Source organism: Bombina bombina, chromosome 8 (assembly GCF_027579735.1).
Source record: "Bombina bombina isolate aBomBom1 chromosome 8, aBomBom1.pri, whole genome shotgun sequence".
Lineage (NCBI taxonomy): Eukaryota > Metazoa > Chordata > Amphibia > Anura > Bombinatoridae > Bombina > Bombina bombina.
Genome location: NC_069506.1, coordinates 292,161,825 through 292,183,569, shown reverse-complemented (window position 1 = coordinate 292,183,569; position 21,745 = coordinate 292,161,825). Strand labels below are relative to the sequence as shown.

General features: G+C 39.7%; 1 protein-coding gene across 1 annotated transcript in view; it reads right to left on the bottom strand.

The window, feature by feature from the left end:
* The window catches only part of DRAXIN (dorsal inhibitory axon guidance protein), a 42,844-nt gene extending 22,265 nt beyond the window's left edge, over window positions 1-20,579 (bottom strand). The window contains exons 1-2 of the mRNA XM_053690068.1: window positions 20,119-20,579; window positions 11,446-11,633 (exon numbers count right to left, since the gene is read on the bottom strand). Of these exons, the coding sequence (XP_053546043.1) occupies window positions 11,446-11,633; window positions 20,119-20,566 (636 nt within the window). The 5' untranslated portion in view covers window positions 20,567-20,579. The remainder of the gene's footprint in view (window positions 1-11,445; window positions 11,634-20,118) is intronic.
* Between the last annotated feature and the right edge of the window lie 1,166 nt (window positions 20,580-21,745).

Sequence of the window (21,745 nt, the reverse complement as noted above, 5' to 3'; positions counted from 1 at the left end):
AGGTGAGTAGGAGACGGTGAAAAGAAGTTACTCCAATTGGAGACACACTGGATCCATAAACTGGAGACTGTCCATCCTAGAAGTCTCAATGCCCAAATTGACTGGCACTGTTTTCTCTGAAAATGCAAACTCCTATCTTCGATAATTCTTTTACTGAATAACTTATGAGAGTCACGACCACATTCCCTATTGAACATTGTCTGTAATTGAACATATCTAAGCCACTGGGTCCCTCTATATAATTTAGATCCTGTGACCATTTGCTAATATGCATATTGGATGAGTTTTATGATATTTTTTACCTTATTTGTTTAATTGTTATCTTTTGTAGTTCATTTGTACTAGGTATAAGCTGCTTTATTTATTTATTTATTTATTCTTAATTGTATTTTCCTTTCAGATTTATTCCCATGGTTACTTATATTCCTGATTCTAAAAGGGTATGTGCCTTGCTTAGTGGATATACCAGATGTTGGCAATTAGTGGGTCACGGAACATATTGTAAGTTACTATCTGCAATGATCCTACACGCTATACATGCTTTTTTGCCATACAGGGTTAATATTGTATTGCCGTTGTTTGGTGCAATAAGTGTATATACAAAAGACATACATTTACTCTGCGTCCTAATATTTTTTTGATCTATCTATTTTCAGGAATGTTCAAATATTATCATTATGTAAATTAAATTTCTTTTTTATGAATCGCTCTCTTCAGATTCAAAGATGCTTCATAACAACATATTGTGTATAATTGAACTCGGTACATTACATAAACCAGATGGTACAATTAAACCAGCACACTTAAAGGGACAGTCAACACCAGAATGTTTGTTGTTTAAAAAGATAGATAATCCATTTATTACCCATTTCCCAGTTTTGCATAACCAACACTGTTATATTAATACACTTTTTACCTCTGTGATTACCTTGTATCTAAGCATCTTCTGACAGCCCCTTGATCACATGACATTTTATTTATTATCTATTGACTTTCATTTTAGCCAATTAGTGCAGTGTCTGCCGCAATCCACGGGCGTGATCACAATGTTATCTATATGGTTTACATGAACTAGCTCTCCCCTGTTGTGAAAATCAAATAAAAAAAGCATGTGATAAGAGGCGGCCTTCAAGGGTTTAGAAATTATCATATGAGCCTTCCTAGGTTTAGCTTTCAACTATGTATACCAAGAGAAAAAAAGCTAAATTGGTAATAAAAGTAAATTGGAAAGTTGTTTAAAATTGCATGCCCTATCTGAATCATGAAAGTTTATTTTGGACTTGACTGTCCCTTTAAAGCACTGATTATTTATAGCGGTACCTTTCTAACTATGTAGTATGTGCTATTATGGGATGGATGTTTATACAGTGATTTACTTGATAATGTTCATGGTGTATACTGTCCCTTATTATTATTATTATTTTTCACATTACACTTGAAAGTAGTACACTTATAAGTTAATTTGATATGGAGATTTTCTGACACTATGATGTGATATTTGTTTATTAAACACTATAGGGGTTGCTATGACTACCCTTTTTTGTTTTTCACACAGGGGGTGGGACCTATGCTGTATATATGAAATGTTTGTTTGCTTCACTTCTTGATCTAACGGGGTAAATGCCCCAAAACGTCACTTTGAATAAAGTTAGGCAATAGCCAATAGAATTACAGTAGCTCTTGAGGGGGGGCGGAGCGAGTCAGCCAGGGAAATGGCCGCGGCTTGAGTGTGCTCCTGAGCCCTTTCTGACTGAGCAACGTTTTTCTCCCATAACCGGGGGAAAAGTTTGGCCCAAAAGTGCTGTCCAGCACCATAATAGATAGGAGAATCAAATGTGAGGCCAAAACTTTACCGGTGCTATACTTCACAGCAGGTGATACGCCGCGCAACGGAACAGGCCTAAGCACCGCAGGGTCCAGCTGCAGCTCTTGCCGCCGCACACAACCACACCCGAATACAACAAGGATTCAGGCTGCGGGTAAGAGATCTGGATTAACCCTATAACGGACATTTACCTACCTGCCCCGACATGGTCACCTATCTGAGTGGCGCCCTATAGTCCATAACGCAACTTATACGCACAGAGCAGAGGCCCAAATATAAGGGGGACTAAATTACAGCTCCTGGTACAAGAGTCATTCAAAGAGAGAGAGGAGTGTTTTGGAAAAATACTTCAATGCAACGGCAAGGTTTCCTAAGACTTCCCCTAGCATATACGGCTAAACAGGGCCAAAGAAGCTTGAAATGACGCAGCACTATAAAATGCAAACACGCTGTACAGCTCTACTTGATTTTCTACTGGGGATCTAAATTGTCATGCAAACATAATCGCTCCTGAAATACATGTGCTTATATGTTTATGGTGCTAACACATTCTAATCCTATGTACTGTCTCAAAATAACTGAAGTTATACTTGGCTGCAAGACAGGAAGCACGCTTTATAGCCTTTCATATGGAGAGGTTTCTCTATACATTCATAGCAGTTTTTTAAGGCCACATCTGTAGCTGATTCTACAAGCTTTGCCCAAAGCACGCATTCATACATCTGACTTTTATCAGGCAATACCTATCACAAAGGGTACGCACAAACAGTGTCTTTGTTTCTATTCAAGGTAAACATGTCTACCAAAAAATCTAATAAAAAAGGTGCGACACAAAAGCAGAGGAGCCATGTGACCCCCTCAGTTAACGCTTTTTTTAAAGCAGCGGAGGCCAAATCTACAAACCTCAACCCCGCCGAGGATCAGGATTCTGCCGCAGCCTTCTATTCCTCAGACTCAGATTCTGAAACCACAGCTGACTCTATTACAGTACCCAAAGCCCTGTTTGACTCGCTGCCCTCGAAAAAGGACTTTTCTGCACTGGTGTCACAGGTCAAGCAGTGTATCAAAGAGGAAATAAGCGAGCTAAAGAAAGAAATTTCAGATATAGGGCACAGAGTGGAAGCAGCTGAAAATACACTGGACGCTCACTCTTCAGCAATCTCGGACCTTCATACTACTATCCACAAACAAAATGACACCATACTAGGCCTTGAAGACAAAATAGATGACGCTGAAAATCGGAACAGAAGACATAATATCAGAATCAGAGGTGTCCCTGAATCCATCCCTCCCTCTGGCCTAGAGCAATACTTGCAAGACTTGTTCAACTCACTGAAACAAACAGAAACACCCATAAAAATTGATATTGACAGGGATCATAGGGCTCTACGACCAAAGCCTTCAGATTCGCAACCTCCTAGGGATATAATTGTGCGAGTCACAAATTTCCAAGTTAAAGAAGAACTAATGAAGCTAGCTCGAGACCAGCAACCTGTCAAATATGAAAATGCTGATCTTCAATTTTTCACAGACTTATCACAGAGAACTCTCCTCAAAAGAAGGGAACTCAAACCCTTCACCACTCTCCTCAGGAAGTCCAACATCCCATATCGTTGGGGGTTCCCCTTTCAATTAATCATACCCTGGCAAGGAAAGAGATTCATATGCACCAACCCAGGAGATGTCAGCCAGATCTGCAAGGCCTTGGACATTATTCCTCCAGAGATAGAGAAGTTACAAGACACACTGGATCAACACAACCTGAGGCCTAGAAATAACTCTCTCCCACAGAGGCAAGAATGGCAGCAGGTGCAACAAAGAAAAACACGCAAAATGAACGTGGGCAGCCAAAACCCCTTACTTGAAAGAGCAAGCCCATGAGCCATTTAGGCTGTATCCTTTTTTCTGCTTTTTATTTACTACAGTATTTAATACAGGTCAAAGCTAACCCTCCCTTTCTTAAGGGATAATCGTCACAGGACTGTCACGAGATAGCTGACGATCCAGGACAACCAAGTTAATAATGTTATGCCTACTTTAGGTTGTTTAGAGTTTAGAGATTCTTGTTCTCCATTTAGCCTTATATGAAAGTTGTCATATGTTTACATGTGCTCTCACCCTCTCTCTTTCAGGGGCCTATCGGCCATTTCAACATTTAGACCTTGCTGTTCATCCTTTAGCATGCAGCCCAGTAGTTAAATTCTGAAGGTTGTACTATCATATTGTTGTAAGTCTAATGTTGTGACATATATGTTCTCAGTCAGTTAGGAGATAAATTCTCCTTTAGGTAAAATTATGTACCCTACCCTTTCACTTAGGAAAGGGGTAAAATGTTATTGTATTTGTTTCTTAATTCTTTTTTATTTCTTGTTTTCTTATTTCTTCGTTATCGAGAATGCAATGGACCATCAGCGTATACAAGTGCACTTGGAGTGGGAAGGTGGGCAGAGCATGGAGGTAATATCTAGTTATGGCTACCTCAAATTTAAAAATGGTTACTCCACATAAAACTCTAGATCAGACCCTCACTATCTTAACCCAAAATGCGAAAGGGCTGAACTGTCCAAACAAACGTAGGATGGCATTGCTAGATTTATCTAGGAAGGGAGGTCATATCCTGATGCTTCAGGAGACACATTTTAAAACCAAACACATACCCAAGTATTTCTCATCCAACTACCCGCAACATTTTCATAGTACCCACCCAACCAAGAAAATCAATGGGGTAAGCATTTTAATCCATAAGTCAGTGGCTTTTAGCAAACTTCACGTAGAGCATGATAAAGAGGGCAGGTTCCTATGCTTGACGGGTCTTCTCTATGGCAAACCTATCACCTTGGTAAACTTATATGCACCTAATAGATTTCAAAGCAAATTTATCCATACCATCACAAACTCCATTCTAGCACAAACCAAAGGCTCTCTGTTTATAGCAGGAGACCTAAATGTTCCCCTAGACCCCCACATAGATTGCTCCAACCCCTGTACCAGGCAAAAAATCCCGCGTATGCAAAACATATGGAAAAACCTCAAATTGTTAGGGGTCCACGACACTTGGAGATACATAAATCCCCTGAAGTCAGATTTCACCTTTTTCTCATCCCCAAACAAATGCTACTCTAGGCTGGATTACATTTTCATTGATCATCTCTCTTTATCTTTCTTGAAAACAGCTGAGATTAGGCACACTACATGGTCAGATCACTCTCTAGTCTCGTGCGACATAGCCTGGCCCTCAGCCCCACTTAGGCCCTATCAATGGAGGCTAGATGAGTCACTTCTCAAGGGGAAACAGCAAGTAAAACGCTTGGCTAAACTCATTAAATCCTATTTCACCATAAATAACACACCGGATGTATCCCATCCCATACTATGGGAAGCACATAAAAGTACAATAAGAGGAGAACTCATCAAAGTCAAAGCTTATCTGAAAAAAAAAAGGAGAGAAGAGCTTTCCTCTTTAGCTAAAGAAATTGCAGATTTAGACTTCCTCCACAAACAATCCCCAGAAAATACCGAAATCATGACCGACCTAACCTGTAAGCGTGACCAATTAAATAATCTCCTGCACATAGATTCTCAGAGACAACTATTGTCTTTCCAGCAAACATTTTACAGAGAGGGTAATAAGGCAGGGAAATGGCTAGCAAGAGCCTTAAAACACAGACAACAAAAGACATATATTCACTCAATAAAAAACAAATCGGGGAAACACATCGAGGACACCCACAAAATTGCTGAAGCATTCCAATCTTTCTATCATAAGTTATACAACCTATTCCCAGACAGGACAGCCACATCTCATAACCAAGTATGTCACCAATATCTATCTAACATACAACTACCTCAGCTAAGTGAAGAACAAAGAGAAGTCCTGGACAAACCAATTTCCTCTAAGGAGGTGCTGGATGCAATTCATACCCTTAAACCTAATAAAGCTCCAGGCCCGGACGGGTTTTCAGGTTTATACTATAAAACCTTTTCAAAATACTTGGTCCCACATTTAACCTCTTTATTCAACCAGATAGCGGATGGCTCCACATTCCCTGACACTATGCTACAAGCACATATCTCAGTACTAGAGAAACCAGGCAAGGTGCCTGATAACCCTGCCAATTTCAGGCCTATCTCCCTCCTTAACACTGATTTAAAACTGTATGCTAAAATCTTGGCCACGCGCATAAACCAAATCCTTCCACAAATAATCCATCAGGATCAATCAGGCTTTGTACCCAATAGAGAGGCTAAAGACAACACCGTGAAAGTGCTTAACCTTATAGAATTTGTATCTAAGACCGAAACACCAGCCCTTTTTTTGTCCACTGACGCCGAGAAGGCATTTGACAGACTTGACTGGACTTACTTACAGACGACCTTAGGACGTTTTAATTTCCCAAATCGATTCATTCAAAAAATTATGGCCCTCTATACTAATCCCACAGCGCAGGTCAGGATAAATGGGACTTTCTCTGAAGCCTTTGAAATAAGGAACGGGTCAAGGCAAGGCTGCCCCCTTTCCCCGCTGCTTTTCATAATATCCCTTGAGCCCCTTGCAATTAGAATTAGGGAGAACTTACTTATTAAAGGAATAACAGTAGGATCTAAACAACACAAAACTACCATTTATGCAGATGACCTTTTACTGACACTGACGGACCCTCTCAACTCTATCACACATGTGATGTCGGAACTTTCCTCTTTTGGTGAGGTTTCCAATTTTTCCATTAACATGACAAAATCAGAATTCTTACCGGTTCTGATCCCTCAACGGATGCTAGAGGACATTAGAGCCCTTTGCCCCCTGAAGGTACAAACCAGCCGCCTTAAATACCTGGGAATTTACCTGACGCCTGACAGCCAACTAACGCGTAAATTTAACTATGATGAACTCATCAATGAGTTCCAATCCCTGACTTCCTCTTGGCTTTTAAAGAATATTTCGTGGTTAGGGAGAATCCAAGCAGCAAAAATGGTCCTACTACCCAAAGCTCTGTACATACTTCAGACAGTACCAACCCAACACATCTCTAGAGAAATTGACATCTTGCAAAAAATACTGAATGACTACATATGGAGGCGCAGGCCACCACGCATTAATAAAAGCATGATTTATAAAGCCCCAGACCTAGGTGGACTGGGGGTACCTCATCTCCACTCATATAAATTAGCAATATCTCTCCAACGGGTGTTGGAATGGTGTAGCTCTAATGGGACCCATCCTAAGGGTTGGGTGCAGATAGAAACTTACATGGCAGACACAAAACACCTAGGTAGCAAATGCTGGAACTTTCAAGCATTGGGGAACCATAAAATATCAACGTCCTCCATCTCTAACGAGACGTGGAGGGACTGGCGATTTATTCTCAAGGCGCTCCCAAAAATTTCCTCAAAATACTCTCCACTCACAAGCCTGTTGTCTAACCCGGAATTCCCACCAGGACTCATACAGGAAAGAGGTTTACACACACCCCAAGACCCTTTAATACGGATTCACACCTTGCTAGATAATAATAAGCTGATGTCAAAACAACAAGTCGATTCCCTTTCTCTCCCCTTCTTTACCTCCTGGTTCAATTATCATCAAGCGAGACATTTCATACTCACACACAAACAAAAAGCTGACTTCTTGCGACCCTTAACAAAATTCGAGCAATATTGCTTGAGTGACCTAAAGGCTCTTAGATCTGTTTCCACTCTATATAAGCTAGTTTTGGAAAATAGGTTCCCAAGCTTACCCTTATACACCGCAGGATGGGACAGGGAGCTAGACACAACCACAAGCAAAGCAGACTGGCATAATAGATTTGAAAATCTATCACACTCCGCACATTCCTCAAGAGCAAAGGAAACAAACATAAAAATTTTCACCCGCTGGTATCTCACCCCAACCAAAATTAAGCGTATCTTTAGAAGCAGCTCCGATGCATGCTGGAGAGGCTGTAGTCAACCTGGAAGTATGACTCATATATGGTGGGACTGTGTGCCCATAAGAAACTTCTGGACAGCAGTTTTCCGAGAAATTAACGCTGTTCTTGCCACACAACTCCTCCCAAGCATAGAAACGGCCCTTTTACATGACTCCCCCCAAATAACATGTAAAATCCGTAGACAACTATTCCACATTATGGTAAACACTGCGAAACAAATGATTCCCAGATGTTGGAAATCCACTAAAATCCCCACTATTAGCGAATGGAAGAAACTGGTCAACTCTGACCTGATATTAGAAAGATTCCATTACCTTCAAATCGGCAAATTAGATTTCTATGAGAACATGTTACTCCTCTGGGAGCTAGATAGATATAAACCTTAGTTAGCCCATCTGATCAACACCCAGCTGAGCCCATGGTAGGTTAACCATATAAATACCTCCCCATTAATCTCTCGTTCAAGCTTATTCAGAGCCATTGTGATGCCCATCTCCTCACCCGAGTGCACAAGGTCTATTTATCGATATTGTCATTTATTCTGTTATTGTTATTATTTTTTCTTCTTTTTCCTTAGTTGATTTATTGGGACTCAAGTATTTTAATCTTTGGTGGCTTTTCAATGTAATTCTTTGTCCACGCCAGACAAGGTTGCTAAGCAAAGGCTTGGTCAGCCATACGGTCTTCACTATTATTTACAAATGACAGTCCACTTATAGAAATGAGTAATATTCCTGAAACTATATTGTCTTGTATCACCTACCTTCATGCACAGATAAAGGGACTAAATCTCACATGGACTGCATACTCGACTACTGGACTCGAGAAGTTTAATTTATCCACCAGATCTGTTTGTAATTGTATATGATTCCCGTCATGCTCACTGTTGGTTTAATGCTATTGTATGTTTTTTTTCTCTTATGTTGTTGAAAACCCAATAAAAAACAACTATATAAAAAAAAAAAAAAAAAAAAAAAAAAAGAATTACAGTAGCTCTTATTCTATTGGCTATTCAAATCAGCCAATAGAATTACAGTAGCTCTCATCCGATTGGCTGATTTGAATTTGAAGGCTCAAATCAGCCAATAGGAATTCAAGGGACGCCATTTTTAATTGCGTACCTTGAATTCCTATTTAGTGTACGGCGGAGATCGTATGAAGAGGATTCTCCACGCTCCATGGCTCCGCGGTCTTCAGTTCCAGAGTGGACGTTCTTCAGCTCCGAGGTCATCGGTCTTCAACTCCTCCGCTCCGCGCCGGCTGGTTCCTGGAAGAAGAAGAGGTCGCCGCTTGGAAGAAGACTTCTCCGCCTGGAACAGGACCTTCTCCGCCGGTCTTCAGGACAGGTAAGGACCACTTGGGGGTTAGACTTAGGTTTTTTTAAGGGGGGATCGGGTGGGTTTTAGAGTAGGGGTGTGTGGGTGGTGCGTTGTAATGGGGGGGATTGTTTTTTTTTTTACAGGTAAAAGAGCTGATTATTTTGGGGCAATGCCCCGCAAAAGGCCCTTTTAGGGGCTGGTTATAGAGCTGATTACTTTTGTAATTTAGTTTAGGGTAGGGAAATTTTATTATTTTATTAGGGGGCTTAGATTAGGTGTAATTAGCTTAAAATTCTTGTAATCTTTTTTTATTTTTTGTAATTTAGTGTTTGTTTGTTTTTGTAATATAGTTTAGTGTATTTAATTATATGTATTACCCCCTGTGCAGCTCCCTTGTGTGCAGCTACCTCATGTGTAACACTTTTGTGTGCAGCCCCTTTGTGTGTAGCTCCCTTTTTTACAACTCCCATTTGTACAACTCCCTTGTGTACAACTTCCTTGTGTGCAGCTCCCTTGTGTACAACTCCCTTGTCTGTAACTCCCTTGTGTCAGCTCCCTTGTGTGCAGCTCCCTTGTATGGAGCTCCCTTGTGTGCAGCTCCCTTGTATGCAGCTCTCTTGTATGCAGCTCCCTTGTGTGCAGCTCCCTTGTATGCAGCTCCTTTGTCTGCAACTCCCTTGTGTACAGCTCCCTTGTCTGTAACTCCCTTGTGTGTAACTCCATTGTGTGCAGCTCCCTTGTGTGCAGTTCCCTTGTGTGTAGCTCCCTTGTGTGCAACTCCCTTGTGTGCAACTCCCTTGTGTTCAGTTCCCTTGTGTGCAGCTCCCTTGTGTGTAACTCCCTTGTGTGCAACTCCCTTGTGTGCAACTCCCTTGTGTTCAGTTCCCTTGTGTGCAGCTCCCTTGTGTGTAACTCCCTTGTGTTCAGTTCCCTTGTGTGCAGCTCCCTTGTGTGCAGCTCCCTTGTGTGCAGCTCCCTTGTGTGTAACTCCCTTGTGTTCAATTCCCTTGTGTGCAGCTCCCTTGTGTGCAGCTCCCTTGTGTGCAGCTCCCTTGTGTGCAACTCCCTTGTGTGCAACTCCCTTGTGTTCAGTTCCCTTGTGTGCAGCTCCCTTGTGTGTAACTCCCTTGTGTGCAACTCCCTTGTGTTCAGTTCCCTTGTGTGCAGCTCCCTTGTGTGTAACTCCCTTGTGTGTAACTCCATTGTGTGCAGCTCCCTTGTGTGCAGTTCCCTTGTGTGTAGCTCCCTTGTGTGCAACTCCCTTGTGTTCAGCTCCCTTGTGTGCAACTCCCTTGAGTGCAACACCCTTGTGTTCAGCTCCCTTGTGTGCAACTCCCTTGAGTGCAGCTCCGTTGTGTGCAGCTCCCTTGTCTGCAACTTCCTTGTGTGAAACTTCCTTGTCTGCAACTCCCTTGTGTGTAACTGCCTGGTGTGCTACTCCCTTGTGTGTAACTTCCTTGTGTGCAGCTCGCTTGTGTGCAACACCCTTGTTTGTAACTCCTTTGTGTGTAGTTTCCTGGTGTGTTACTCCCTGTGTACATAGGTGTGTGCAGAATGTGTATAGTCCTAATGCAGGGAGCAATTTATTAGTACAGAATCAATTAATCATTATAGAGAACAGCATCTATATTATTAATGTTGCTTACTACTAAGTTACCTTTGGTGAGCCCAAAAAAATAGTTTGCATTAGGGCCCTCTGTTGAGTAGTTCCACTATTGTTTGTCTATCTTGGGCTATATGGAGAGACCCAGGTAGCTTGGAGACTATTTGTAAAGCTTTATTTGGAGTGCACATAATGACTTTGTAGTGTGCTGATCTCTGAGGAAGTTATTAAAATTAGTTAGAAATGCATGTGTGCACATAACATCCCTAAGGACAGGCTGCTTACTGGTTGATAAAGACAACTCCCACAGTATAGCTCACAACTATTCTAGATTCTATGGGATGTTACCAATTTGGCTGCTCTGTGCCTCTGTTCCTCCCACCTTTCTCCATCCCCTTTAGATGTCCTGTTTAAACTGGGGATTATCGAAAACCTCTTGACTAGCCAAACTCAAACTACCTTAAAACTAACCCTGCGACACTGCGCCCCACCCCTGCAGAAACTCCACCAAGCCTGCTTGTTCCTATGACTAGGAGGTCTTCCACAGCTCTTTTGAGGGACAGAGACACTCCCCCACACCATGATATTATTTTTTTGCACAGGAACATGATTGTAATACATTTAAATTCCCTCTTTTACATTATATAACAAATAAAATAAATTAATTTATTTTTAAATGACATAAAACGCTTGTCTGAGGCACAGGATCATGGGTTGATATCACATAAGTGCCATTAGGCTGATAGTTGCCTGCCCTTCTCTGATGTTTACCCTCATGCGACGAGATGTCTCCAGGACTGCTGTAGGCTGCTCATTAATATACAACGGGTTGGCCGTACTCAGATGAAGAAAAGTCACCGGTGCACTTGAGGATACCTCCAGATGGGTGAACAGTGTGTGATCCTTAAAGCTTAGATCTTCTTTCAAAAGGCCACTGGGTTCCCCCTCAAAGCCTTTCGCTGCAGAAACACAGAGAGAGATTAAACAGGGTGCATAATAACCTGTTAGTTTTACATCAGCTGAACCAAGTCAGAAACCCAACAGTCTGGACTTTTCTGCTGAATATTTGTCTCTTGTGGCCCCTTTCCTGATGGACAATAACAACATACTGGTTAGTAGGTGGGTAATTACGTTCATTTATCTAAATTAAAAAAAGCAAAAACCTCCTGACTGGTCTTGTTCATGAATTCACAACTGTTAGTGCCCAAGGAATTGCCTTTTGTTGTGAGCAAGCCGAGCCTTGCGGGAATATGTCAGGGGCCGACGCTCTGTGCTTTAATACCTAGAAACTTACAGTCTGGTAATAACCAAACTGGGTCATTTCGCTTCCATATTAAGCTGAGGTCCCAAGTGGTAATTAAAGTAAAAAACTTGATTAACAAGACTCTAAAGCTCTCTTTAAAAATAAATTTGAAATGAAGATGTAAAGCTGAGAATTAATTAAGTTGTGTGAATAAAAAAAAGGCAAACTCTTTATAAAATGTAATTAAATTACACTAATACTGCTTCTGCTGCTACACACATTCGGTATCTGCTGTTTCCAGGGTCTGCTGGTATCTCACTTTAGTGTCACATTAACAAAGAGCTGTGGGTGGTGCAAAAGGAAGTACAAACAATCTAGTTATCTTCATATAATAGCTAAAAAAATATGGTTTAGTATTAAAAAGATGTGGCTGCATGGAAATATCAATAATTAATTGGGAAATTTTCAGCCTCTTATCCTGGAAGTCTCAAATTTCTAAATATGTGCCCAGAGGTATAGGTTTTGCATTAATTTCTGTAACTGTGGGAATCAGACATGTAGGGGTATATTTATCATACTGCGAGCAGACATGATACAATGTAGTGTATCATGTCCGCTGCACATCGATAAATGCCGACAGCATACGCTATCAGCATTTATCATCGCACCAGAAGTTCTTGTGAACTGCTGGTGCAATGCCGCCCCTGCAGATTCACGGCCAATCAGCCGCTAGCAGGTGGTGTCAATCAACCCGATTGTATTTGATCGTGTTGATTTCTGTCCGCGGCCTCAGAGCAGCTGGACAAGTTATGGAGCTTGATACGGAGCTTGATAAATCGTCCCCGTAGTATTTACTTGTTTTATGCATATATTTGTTACCATTCTGTATTTTACATTACAACAAAATAATAATAAAATAATATACCTAATTTAGTGAACTGAGGTTAACAGATTAGATCTAATAATACAATATGTAATATTTACTCTTGATGTGAAGACAAGTAGACAGCTATTGGGTGTGGTCTATATTACCATAACCTACTTACTTGATCGCTCAGCTGCAAAATGTCCCTAAATATTTTTTTAAATGTTGGTATCTGGCAATCAAAAGGTTAAACATAACTTTAATAACATCTTCTGAGATCAGAAATAAGAAACTGTAATGATCTGAATTGTGTTGTTTTCGGTAGACACTGCACAGTAAACAAATTGATAACTTGCCTGCTCCCAGCATTTTATCAGACCAGATCATTGTTCTCAGGGGGTTTATAAAGCTGTCTTTAATGATTGTGTGTGACATTAACACGCTTATTTAAAACCGTAAGCTTTCTCTCAAATCTCTTGTCACAGTTAAAATGTTGTAATTTTGAGTCTCTATTCGCATCACTAATTGATTGAGCCTGTGATATAAATATTGTGTGTTTCTGCATTTTCTTGCTAATTTTGTCGAAGCCATACAATAAAATCACAAAGGACAGTGAATGTCTAAATTGGTCTGAACAGAACAGGTGCAACTGCTGTATTTATAGGGACTTACAGAAAGGCTTAAATTGTTTCCAAGTCAACATAAACTCATGCTGTTATTAGTCCCTGGTGTCCAACGCTGTCACTTTTTTATTTTTAGATGGATCCAATTGTTGGCTTTTACTGTGCTAGACTTTAAAAGCGATTATCATGCACACTGCACAAATAAACAGATGTACAATAATGCTACATTGCAGAAAAAAAAGTCATTATTATAACTTACAACCTATTGTTTCAGTATTTTTATACAACGTGCCACATGGCTACAATTTAGATATCCTTCTATTTAATGTCCTGTCATTTAAATGTATTTAAATGTCACCACCGAGCAGGAAGTTAAACAGTCTGTTTATGCCACAGAATCTGTACAGATAACACTGTAAGATAGATATTTGTTTACACACTTGAGTATCTGCTGACATTTAAGATTTCTAGACAGAGCTGGATAAAAAAAGATAATCACACACCAGAGATGTGTCAAGCTGAGATAAAGATACCAATTTTATTTATGACCAGTCAATTACAGAAGAAAAGGTTTCTAAGCTTAATATAGATTTTTCTGGTGGGGGAGGCAGAAATAAAAATAAAATAAAAATAATGCCTATTTTACTTTATATCCGTCGTATTATTTATTAAGTTTTTTGTCCTCTCCTCTCACTCTCATTAAAGGTACACTGAACCCAATTTTTTTTCTTTCGTGATTCAGATAGAGCATGCAATTTTAAGCAACTTTCTAATTTACTCCTATTATCAAATTTTCTTCATTCTCATGGTATCTTTATTTGAAATGCAAGAATGTAAGTTTAGATGCCGGCCCATTTTTGGTGAACAACCTGGGTTTTTCTTTCTGATTGGTGGATAAATTCATCCACGAATAGAAAAGTGCTGTCCATAGACTGAACCAAAAAACGTAGATACCTTCTTTTTCAAATAAAGATAGCAAGAGGACAAAGAAAAATTAATAATAGGAGTAAATGAGAAAGTTGCTTAAAATTGCATGTTCTATCTGAATCACGAAAGAAAAAAAAATGCGGGTTCAGTGTCCCCTTTAACTCTATCTCTCTTTAAGCTGCTTTCTTATCCATAATCTCTCTCCTCACTAGGGTTGCCAGATGTTCTCTGAAGTAGGGGTTATGTGGGGTCTAACAATGGTCCTCCTTTTCACTTTACTTTAAGTCCCAATATACTGTAAATCTTTTTCACAAATCAACATATTTTATCCCCCTGACTGCCAGTATCAACCAGGGGCAGAATGACAACCCATGGGGCTCCCAGAAAAAAAAAAACAAAAAAAAACTTTCACCCTGCCCCCAGTCATGCTCCTGTAATCTGTTTATCTGACATGACTAAGGGCAACAGGCCAGAAACGTTGTCTTGATTTTTATACCTTTGGATATTCCAATAAAGATATGAAAATTGTAAAAGATGGTAAGTGCTGCTGTCTATTGGAACTTTAATACATGGTGTAGAGCCTGAAAAAGATTTGCACCTCAGCTGATTCACATTGTGCAGGACTTTCATTGCAATTATGCTTATGTAAGGTGCCAGTAAGCACTGTTAATGCACATGCACACAATAGCAGCACTTTTTCACATCAAGGGGTGGGCTCTCAATTGGTGACTGATTTCCCCATAGGCCAGTCAGTGATTTCTCTGCCTGGACACTAGTAACAGACACAAAGCAATTGGTTTCCCCCTTAACTGAAAGGGAGACACACAGTGTAGTGATGCCTCAATCCTTTAAATAAATGGGGGTATATTATATTTCAAATTGATCAAGGAAGCGCTAGGAAAATCTATAAAAACGAAGTGTCCAGTATTTGTAGAAACCACCTTAACCAATTTGTCAAAGTCTAGCCCCTTCAGGCAAGTGGGTGCAAATTTCCGCTTTAATGCCACTCACGCTAAGCTATCTCTAGGCTGCCACCACCTAAGATTTATTATATGGGAAATCTTAAGGAAAACCCAGACTAACAAATTAAAATCCCAGAATACAATTTAGCAATAAAGCTAAAGAAAAACAAAGATTCACCAATCTCTTTCAGTAAAGTGGTTCAAATATTAGACAAAGGCAAAACTTAATAAAGGATAATTTATTATGAGCAAATAAAGAGTTATGGTGCATTGATATAAGAAATATATGTAAACAAATACAATTACTCACAGCAAACAGTTTTAAAAAAACAAAAAGAAGAAATAACAGAATTTATAACTTTGCCATAATATAGTCTTATGCTTCCAGGGAGATTGAATAGAGAATAGTCAAACACACTGTTCCTGCAGTCTCTAATTTAGAATGACAAAATTATATTGTTGAAATCAAAGTTATATACACTTAAATCTGATATCAGATTTCTTGACCAAACCTCCTTCCAGAGTGGACCAGGGAAGTACCCACCCCTCTCTTTTATGACATGTCATAAAACTCTGAATCCTTGGCTGGGATTATAGAAAAACTTATAACTTTTGTTTCTTCATATTTCTATCATCCAATGTTATATATTTGAGAAAAGCAGTTTCCCCTCTGATTGACCTGGCCTGTGTCTTGCTCTAGACAATATTTTTTGTCACTGTCTTTGGATCATAAAAATCACTGTGGTGCAACAGGTTAATTACCCTCCCTGTATCCTCTTGAACCAGATGCAAAATAATAAAGCCAGTGGTCTCATATGTCTAATTCTTTTAGTCATTTTTGATACAAAGTTGTAAATAGCAGAGAAGAAAAGCAAAGGAAATGTAACCGCTAACATGCTAAAATAATGAGGCCTTCATGACACAAATCTTGCAGTTTAATTTTCTATTTTATACCACCCAAAATGTCCCTGTTAGTATTAGGGACCAGTAGGCCGCGGCAGAGTGTAGGTCTTTTCACCCAGGGGGTGGAGCCATGGTAGTGTGGGAGGGGTTGGCTTGACGTGTCAGGGGTTTTGTGAAACTTAAATTCTTCAACATGTTGACAGCCGTGCTAAAAATGATCTCTGTATATTTTCCCCCTTTCCTCTCTTGCTCTCACCCTCCTCCATCTCTTTCCTTCATTCCTTTTTTCTCTCCTCTATACTCCTTTCCATGCCCCCACCCTCAGATACTGTATATATAGCAGGACTGATGGTTAAGCGCTAACCTGGAACAGTAATTGGTCATTTAGATTCTTGCTTAGAACAGAGACAAGGACTAGTTAGCTAAACAAAAAAGCGACTACATGTAGCCCCTCTATTTTATGGGGCTCTTAGCAGGTCCCATGGTTACCTTATCTTTAATGCACTTTTTCTGTCATCACGCGCAGAGAACAAGTTTTAACATGACTTGCCATTATGCATAGAACATGATTTATAAAATCACTTGTCATCACACACAGAAAAAGACTTATAAAATGATGTCATCATGCACAGAGAATGAGTTATAACATGACTTGTCATCACACACAGAACATGACTTATAACATGACTTGTCATCACATACAGAGAATGAGTAATAGCATGACTTGTCTTCACACACATAACATGACTTATATCATGACTTATCACACACAGAACATGACTTGCTATCGTGCATAGAACATGACTTATAGCATGACTTGTTATAATGCACAGAACATGACTTGGCATCACAGACAACATTGGTTTGTCAGACTTTTATTTTGCTCCGTGCTGTCGCGTTGGCTGCTGCTTACTATTGTCATTAGCACCATATAGATAGGTTAAAGAGCCACAGGAAGGAAATTTGACACTAGGCAACAAGTACAGAGGCTTTCATGTGCTAGCCAAGGGGCATTGTGTGCCACTGGCATGAGTGTCGGGAGTGTTATGTATGTGAATTAGGGAGGTTGCATAGATTCACTTAAATTTCAAATGATTTTCTTGTGAGACAACTTTCACATTTCCTATCATATCCTAAGAAGTGTATTTACAATGGGAGAGAAACCTCAGATCTTAACAAATCAGTTCCATACAATGTGACACAGATGGATTTGTTTTACTGAAGGGCTCCCTAAATCCATATTGAATAGAAGACCCTTATGTAACTTTACATATCTCGTGTTATCCCATACAGTTTCACAGTATTCCTCCTCATCACTCACAGTTACCCCCAGACGTAACTCCTCTTGGTACCCTGATACCCCATTTTAAAACTACAGGTAGAACCATGTGGCCAAACATCTCCCAAATGAGTGGAAACTGGAATACCTGTAGCTTGAGGGTAATGAATGGAAAGGAGTTTGGGGTGTAATTAGGGTGAGAAGGTGACAGGGGAAAAGCAAATGGGAGACCAGCATGCAGCCCTTCCCTGGCACCTTTGTGTACTCCAGCTCTGTAGGTAAGCAGCACACTAGCTTTTCCCGTCCAGGTACTCACCTCAGTATAGTGCTGCATTCTCACACATTACCTGCTGATGGGTATTACGTTGTGGAGGCAGCAGGATGCATGTGCAGAGAAATACTGCACTGGGTCCCAGCTCGATCAGCAGTATTCCATCTTGTGGAGAGGTCAGCCACATAAGAGGCAGTAAAGTTGCTGCTGTTGTCATTGCTGCCAGGCCGCTGACTTGGTCAGGATATATTGGCAGGTGCTGGGATGCCCATTCAGAGGGTAGTTTTGAAAACAAAGGCCCCAACAAATCTATTGTGTCACTAAAGTGGGTAATGGAGCCTATTGGAAAAAGCCTGCAAGTTCCTAAGGGTTTTGTTCCTGCAGATTATCATGGTAAGGAAATGTGATTGCATGACTAGCCATTTAGATTTAGCTAACTCATGGTTTTCAGTACAAAAAGGACATAAATCCTGAGCTGAATGCTGTATGTATCTTAGTTATGTGTATATATATTTATTATATTTATATACAAAACAAGATGTGTATAATGTTTCTTTACTTGCAGCCAATTATAGTTAGCTGTAACTGAGTGTGTGCACTGCTCTAAGCAATCTCTGCCTACTATGTAGCTTGTTAAGCTATTTGTATCATTGTGAAGTAAACCTAGGTTAAAATATTTGCTTGTGTAACAGGAACAATATATACACAAAAGCCCCTTTAATGTCACGTTACCAGTATATTACCATATTTTTATATTTGTTGGAGTCCCCCTCCTGAGGTATATGTGTGTACATTTTGCCCGGATTATCAAATAAAGAATTGCTTTTATTCTATGAATCGTATGTGCAGCTGTTTCCTTTGCGTTTTACCATATTTTCTCCAGTATCACATCACTGTTGCTGGGTTTGTTATCATTTTTACAGGAAACACAATGAACACATTTCAGCCTCTGAAGTGACATTATAATGACACCAGTGTAGAGCACAATTATATGTAATGGAAGAATTGCAACTGGGATTGGATAAAATATAATGATTGGGCATTTATCACCATTTGGGACATATAATCATCCCCCCCAAAGCCTTAATAGTATCAGAGAGGCGACTCACTTGTGTATTAAAGGTTCTGCATCTGTACTGATACACTGAGGCATTTAGTTAATATACTTGTTTAGTTCTGTTCAAATGTATTAACTTTAAATGGACAAAAAGTTGCAATGTGAAAATGCTTGAATGTGTTAGAACATTAACTTATGGCGCTACTGCTTGTTTATATCTTGGTTATCTCTGGACCAGTATTGTATTGTCAGCCCAGAGCTGACTTTAACTGTGTGTTTAACCCCTTGTGAAGCACATAAGTATAGGTAAGTAGTAGTGCAATAATTATATGTTCTAATACAACTGAGCATTTCCATACTGCAGCTAAAGTCATAAGGTTCCAGTATTCAACTGGTCAGCCCAGTAGTTTAGCAGACTGTCAAAAAAGATCTTCATAAAAGTACTGGACCCTTAAAGTGAAGGTAAATTTTGATGAATGAAAGCCTAGTTTTTAAAAATACTATTAAAAACAGGGGCACTTTCATTCATCAAAGTTTAGAAAGCAGCCGTTTTGTTTAAAAACGTACCTTTCTTCTTTTCACAGCTGGAGCAGCTTCCCCCACCTGGAGATCCTCTCTACACACGTCAGCAATGACTAATCCGGCTTCCTCCAATCATGGCATGGCCTCAGTCAATGACTCCCCTGGGGGGAAGCCAAGATTGGAGGAAGCCGGATTAGTCATTGCTGACGTGTGAAGAGAGGATGTCCGGGTGGGGGAAGCTGCTCCGGCTGTGAAAAGAAGAAAGGTATGTTTTTAAACCAAACGGCTGCTTTCTAAACTTTGATAAATGGAAGTGCCCCTGTTTTTAATAGTATTTTAAAAAAATGTGCTTTCATTCATCAAAGTTTACCTTCACTTTAAATGTCCACAAGTGTTTTTAGTATAATACCTCTTATGCCTCAATATATTACAAATATGGAGCAGAATAAATGAGGGGCAGTCATGGGGTTAAAGCTGTACTGCTCACTTGACACTGACAACCAAAGATGTAAAATTATTTATTTTATGTTACTGTCAGCCAAGGGGTAAAATGACTGCCTAATTGTGAAAATATACATGGTAGGATCCAGAGTGGGCTCTAAAGTAGAGCTTTGGCAGGAGGAGATTAGGTGACACCACCCACCATCCTGTCACCTACAGTTTTCCAGTATTCTTATGGAGTACATCTGGGAAAGCTAATTGCAGCATCAGGTTCCTATTAATGTGTTTTTTAGGGGGGTAGTGAAATTTACAGGACCTCTTGTTCTCACTGTTTATTTTGCACACACGTACCACTATGATGCTTCCCACGATCCTTCTGACTGGACCGTCTGTGCTCTCTGTTATGCTTCTTTCCTTTAGACGTGTACCCCGGTGGTTGGTTTTCCCTTTGATTAAATGGAAACTCAAAGTGCTGGACTTCTACTTTGTCTTGTTTCAGAGCACTTGGTGACTCTACAAGACTAGAGTCCCTCCTCAGTGCAGTAGCAGCGGCCTCCTCAGATGGCGTGAAGGCTGAGGATGATATGCCGCCACGGTTCCTGGCTCTCTTACTCATCCTTAACTTCCGATGATGTCTCTCTTGAGGCTGATGGAGCCACAGATCCTGATCATATTTATTACTCTCAGAAATTCTCTTGGGTTTGACTCTTGGCTCCAGTGAGCTAACGCAACTGAAATAATCGATAATAAAAACCAATATCAAGCAGAAGGAGGAAAGGCTGCAGAAAAGTGAAGCCATTTGTCTGACCTTGAACCTGTAAACACAGAGTTAGGAATGATTAACAGGAAGACTAACACACATTTATGTTCTCTATAAATAAATCATATCCAGAAACTGCACCAACATAAAGAGGGAAGAAGTGATTCCAACGGATTATAAACTCAGAATCTAATGCCATGTAAAATGTTTAATTAGAAAATATAAAAAACAAACAAATAAAAAGGCTTGCAATGCATTTCAATATTTGCTATGCCTGATTTCTTGTAGCTTAAATCTAAAAATTGTAGTTTTTTGCACTGCCCTCAGAGAGGCTGGAGTGCAATCTGTGGAATTCTGAACACTGACCCTGCAACAAGCTGCCAATGAACAAATAATTCCTTGTTGTAATCTTTATCTTTTAAGCGGCAGGACCCAGGAAACTCATACTAGTTTAATAGTAATTTATTTATACAAATGTAATCAACAAGAAACATTACCGTTAAACCAAATCAGATTAGGATACAATAAATATATATATATATATTATTATTTGTATTATGAAATTGTCTTTAAAACAATAATTTGGGATCTGGGTAAATAAGAGCCAATCAATTTAACCTTAAGGTGGCTTTATGAAACATGCAAATAAAACAGAAATGCGTATCGGTCTGTGACTTTTTAATAGTTATTTAGATCCTGTTCAGTCTGACTATACTTATTCATTCACAAGGCTTTTATAGTGAACAAATGTAAATTGTACACTTATCACAAGCTTTTCAAAGGCATTCCCCTATACCTTGCATGGGGACAAATCACCATCGTCAGTAAACAAGTTTCCAGCTGTTTTTCTGTAAGACTTTAGGACTTTTCAAATTCTAATTCTTGAGTCACATTCCTAAGAGATTTGCAGAGTTTTCATTATTAAAGGGACAACAAACACATTGTGCTAAATTACAAGTGAACCACTAAATGATCATGCTTCTGCAAACAGGCAAATTAACCATTTGTGTTAGCATGATAATTAACCAGACATTACAAGTTGCTGGTTATTGCTACCGTGAGATCGCTGTAGTAATTAGCGCTTTGAAAATTAACCATAGATTTGATCGCTGAGGGCATTGTAGTTTTTTTATTTAAAATTTTTTTTTTTTTTAATAAAAGTGGGGTGTTAGAAAAAAAAACAGCACTGAAAAGTGCCTTTACATTGCGGTCTATGGG